The sequence below is a fragment of the Arachis ipaensis genome, chromosome B03 (assembly GCF_000816755.2).
Source record: "Arachis ipaensis cultivar K30076 chromosome B03, Araip1.1, whole genome shotgun sequence".
NCBI classification, from domain to species: Eukaryota; Viridiplantae; Streptophyta; class Magnoliopsida; order Fabales; family Fabaceae; genus Arachis; species Arachis ipaensis.
This window is the reverse complement of record NC_029787.2, coordinates 130,630,821-130,634,774: the sequence shown is the minus strand read 5'-3', so window position 1 is coordinate 130,634,774 and position 3,954 is coordinate 130,630,821. Positions and strand designations below refer to the sequence as shown.

At 37.0% G+C, this 3,954-nt stretch overlaps 1 protein-coding gene across 3 annotated transcripts in view; it reads right to left on the bottom strand.

The window, feature by feature from the left end:
* LOC107631596 (tubby-like F-box protein 8) overlaps positions 213 to 3,954 on the bottom strand; it is a 4,176-nt gene continuing 434 nt past the window's right edge. Inside the window, exons 2-7 of one of the 3 annotated variants that reach the window (XM_016335087.2) lie at positions 3,879 to 3,943; positions 3,634 to 3,682; positions 2,602 to 3,023; positions 2,381 to 2,468; positions 1,524 to 1,656; positions 213 to 1,223 (exon numbers count right to left, since the gene is read on the bottom strand). In XM_016335087.2, the coding sequence (XP_016190573.1) occupies positions 509 to 1,223; positions 1,524 to 1,656; positions 2,381 to 2,468; positions 2,602 to 2,949 (1,284 nt within the window). In that variant the 5' untranslated portion in view covers positions 2,950 to 3,023; positions 3,634 to 3,682; positions 3,879 to 3,943 and the 3' untranslated portion in view covers positions 213 to 508. Of the gene's footprint in view, positions 1,224 to 1,523; positions 1,657 to 2,380; positions 2,469 to 2,601; positions 3,024 to 3,633; positions 3,683 to 3,770; positions 3,790 to 3,878 lie in introns of those variants that run through there. The other 2 variants (XM_021119893.1, XM_021119894.1) reach the window with 2 other exon arrangements.

Sequence of the window (3,954 nt, the reverse complement as noted above, 5' to 3'; positions counted from 1 at the left end):
TTATCAGCTGAACCTTTAATAAACTCAATATAAACATAAAATTATAATACCAACTGTGCTTAGAAAGGATTATATATGATTTCAGTTGATTAAATTTGAGAGCTGATAATAGCCACATATATCCACAACCTGTTCCAACTCATCTTAGCAGCAAATCATAATTGAATTGAATTGAATTGATAGCTGCAACTGCAACCAACATGGCCAGAAAATGACTCAGCAGAGTTCCGGTACTAATAATTTGCTTTGTGGGGTACTAATAAGTAATAACCTCTTAAAAAACACAATTGAGCACCTAAAATCTGTTACATGATACATTGCTGGAACTGAGTAAGGATACATAGAACAACATTAAAAGTTAAAAATGTTCTTAAACATTGTTACATCAAGGACTTGCTACAGTTAAAATGATTAATACAATAGTAATTGCCTATTCTGATGAAGCTGGTAACAAATGAAATTGACAAATACAAAGAGATGGTAGGATCACTGTTCTCTGCTCCAAGATTTATTCACAAGCCAATTTGGTGTCAAAGCTGCTCAAGCATATTGCAAAAGCCTGGAATGCAGATAGTGGATACCTATAATCCATTGTGAACATATCTTTTCCGACTTTGCCGAACTGCAGAATTACCTTGTCATGCTCCGGGGGAGCCGGCTGAGATGGCGTTGGCACACTGGCAGGTGGCGGCATTGCAGCAATGAGCTGAAAGTTTTTTACAGATGCAACTGTTACCCTTCCCCGGAAATTAAGACACCAACATTGTAATTGTTCATGCCATCTTGGAGGCTTGTTTTTCAGGACCAAGGGCCTTGTCTTGTCATCTAAGTCTTCGTTGGAGGATCCCCCAATCTCAGAGAATCGAGCACTGCTGAACTCGATAGAGCGATCTAGGGACTTCGAAAAGGAGATGCTTCGGAATGAGTCCTCTAAGGCGCGAGGAAGAAGCTCTGGTTGACCAGGAACGCTGCCACCCACATCAAGTGCTGACATTGGTATTGAATGCATAACACAATGCATCTTCCTGGGGCCTCTTGTGCCAAGCACATTCAATTCATATGTCACCTGAGCTATGTTGTAACTCCCAGATGGGACCTTGGGTGAAACCTTCTTGGAATAAAATCTCCGGCTTGTTCTCCCAACCCCTGGAGCTGCTACATGGGCACCAGTGTATGGAGGCTGTGTATCATATATGATGAATTTTGTGCCAAGAAAGTTCGATCTGGTGTTGCAAATTAAAAGAAGTGAGAATACAAAGTCATGAAATAGAACAGATATTTCTAGTGACATCTCCTTAAAAATAAAACAATGGGAGGCAAGAAGAGCCCAAAATGGTGATATTTGCTTATACATTATGATCAATTTAAGCTTACAGATTGTATGATCATGAATTTCAACTTATACTTCTGGGAGTTAGAAGTTGTCATGCTTCTCTTAAAGCATAGTACTTTTAATAGTTATAAACTTATAATATCGAAGATGATGGACAAGAATAATAAAGATTTTCAAGCAGTAAACCCACCTCAGCTTCCCAATGTAAGTGCTACTTGATCTAGATATGTTGCCAGCATCCATTGAAATGACATACTCTGTGTAAGTTGTTCTCCTCGTCCTCTTGGCAGAAAGGAGGAATTTCCCATTTTCAACTAGCAAAGCTGCAAAAATCATGGGACAAGGTTAGAAATATCACATTCTGATTTATTACCATATATTATGCAGTGACAGACAGATTGATGATAGCAACTAATGATAGAGAGAAACAATTTATACCATACTCTAACAGAATAATCTAACTCCACAAAGTATTTAATAACTTCAAAAAAGTTTCACATGCAATTTGTAGAAAAGATCGTTTTTATAATCCCAGCTGGTCAACAACCCAATGAAACTTGTAGTACTTCATAAAAAATAATATAGGCATAAAATAATGTAACTAATAGGTGCTATCAAACTAGCTAGCTGGTTATTAGAGATATAATCATTCATGTTGTCTCCTCCTATCAGCTTAAGCTCATGGGATGAGTGGTATCATGACAGCAAAATCATGACTATCGATACATGCATAAATTAGCATTTAACACCATTAATAAGCATTAACAAACACCTAATTCCTAGCTAAGTAGATAATAACATCCATAACTTGAAATTTGAATACATAACATAAAATTCCTAAGTTGCAAAATATCAACTGCACATACAATAGTATTACATACTTCCCCCTTTTATCGATGCAAAATATGAACATAGACAACGGGTATCAACATTTGCAGAGTCACATTTATATCAAGTAAGGATCATTCTTTAAGTTATATCTATATCAATCACATCAACTGTTTGACCTAAATAGTCATAGATAGCACTATACAGAAGAAGGCTTACCAGGGCTGAGACAAAGGAATAGGCGGTACGTTAAACTTGATTTATCTCTTTTGATAAAACATTGAACCATTCCATCACGTGGTCCTGGCTGAAAGATCAATGAAGAAGGGAAAACAAGAAAAATTATTATGGTGCTTCAAACAAATATATCATGGATGAGTGATAGATTAGTTCACCAAAGTGAGACAATCTGCTATAGAAAAACAAACAACAAAACTAACCTGCTTCAAGGACACAGGAAACGTGAGTTTGCCACAGAACTCTGGACTCTTCACAATTTCCTTGCACATACTCCTCCAGGACCTGCATACTGCAGCACATGCAACAACATGCTTTCGAGCAGGCCATGTGCTCTCGCTCTCCTCGAGTCTTTTAATGACATCATATAATAATTCCGGGGGCAAGCTAGCCCAGCAACTACTTTGAACAACAAAAGGCTGGTCATGCAAATCTTGTACAGACCCATGAGATTTTCCTCTATGATGGCCAGTGAGCCTAACATCAAAACTCCTCATAGACAAGCTCCCGAAACTACCCCTCACATCTCGAACTATGCTTCGGAACGACATTCTTCGCTCGTACCCCAAATATAGAATTATATATATATAGTGATGGACTATATCTGACCACTGTGAGCATATACCTGTCAAACCCATAAAAGGAAAGTTTCGGTTCAACAGTGACACTGCCATGTATCAACATTGTTGTTATTCTTCATCTTTTCCATATACCAATTACTCACTAAATACAAAGTCTTGTTCCACTGAGTGAGGTTGACTATATATTAAGCATCCACACAATCATAAGTTCATAATGATAAATCAAAACACACAGGTATCCAAAATTTGTGAAGTCGGTTTAGTTAACAAGGGAATCAAGGTTTGTTATTTGATGAGTAGCAGACATTGTAAAGGATAATCCAAGAGGGCATTATCATTAACAAGATGATAAAATGGCTGCACATAGAGCAACAAAAGTGCTACAAAACTTGTGCCATTTAGAAGTTTATTTATATATTCTAATTCAGTTCCGAAATGCATTTTACACAGGATAAAATACTAAGCAGAAAAGATCAATTATTCAGGAAAGGTCTAATGCAGGACTTTAAAATGTTAAAAATAAAAATTAATGAGAACCTTTCATCTTAATTTTCCTCTTCTCTACTTACCTAAGCTCAAAGCACAAGCAGTTTCTAAATCAGGAAGAGGCAGAAGAAAAGGGCATGTGAAACAAAGAAGGGAAAAGAGACTCACTTTCAAAACTTAACAACTAATCCAAGCTAGACCACAAGCCACCCTTTAACTGCAAAACCATAAGAAAATGTCAGAAATTGGGTACTTAAAATAGGGGGAAAACCTAAAAAAAACCACAATCTTGTTTAAGATTGTACCCATTTTCATGCCCTTCATTTTACTTCAAAACCCAAACCCAGCAAACTTGTACAAGATCAACAAAAACAAGATGACAAAACAAAGTTGCAACTCAAAGGAGAACATACCCAAATTGGAGAGATCTGGAGGAGCTGAAGCACAAGCACTACTTAACAAGAGATGAAATCTACAGCTGAATACAAA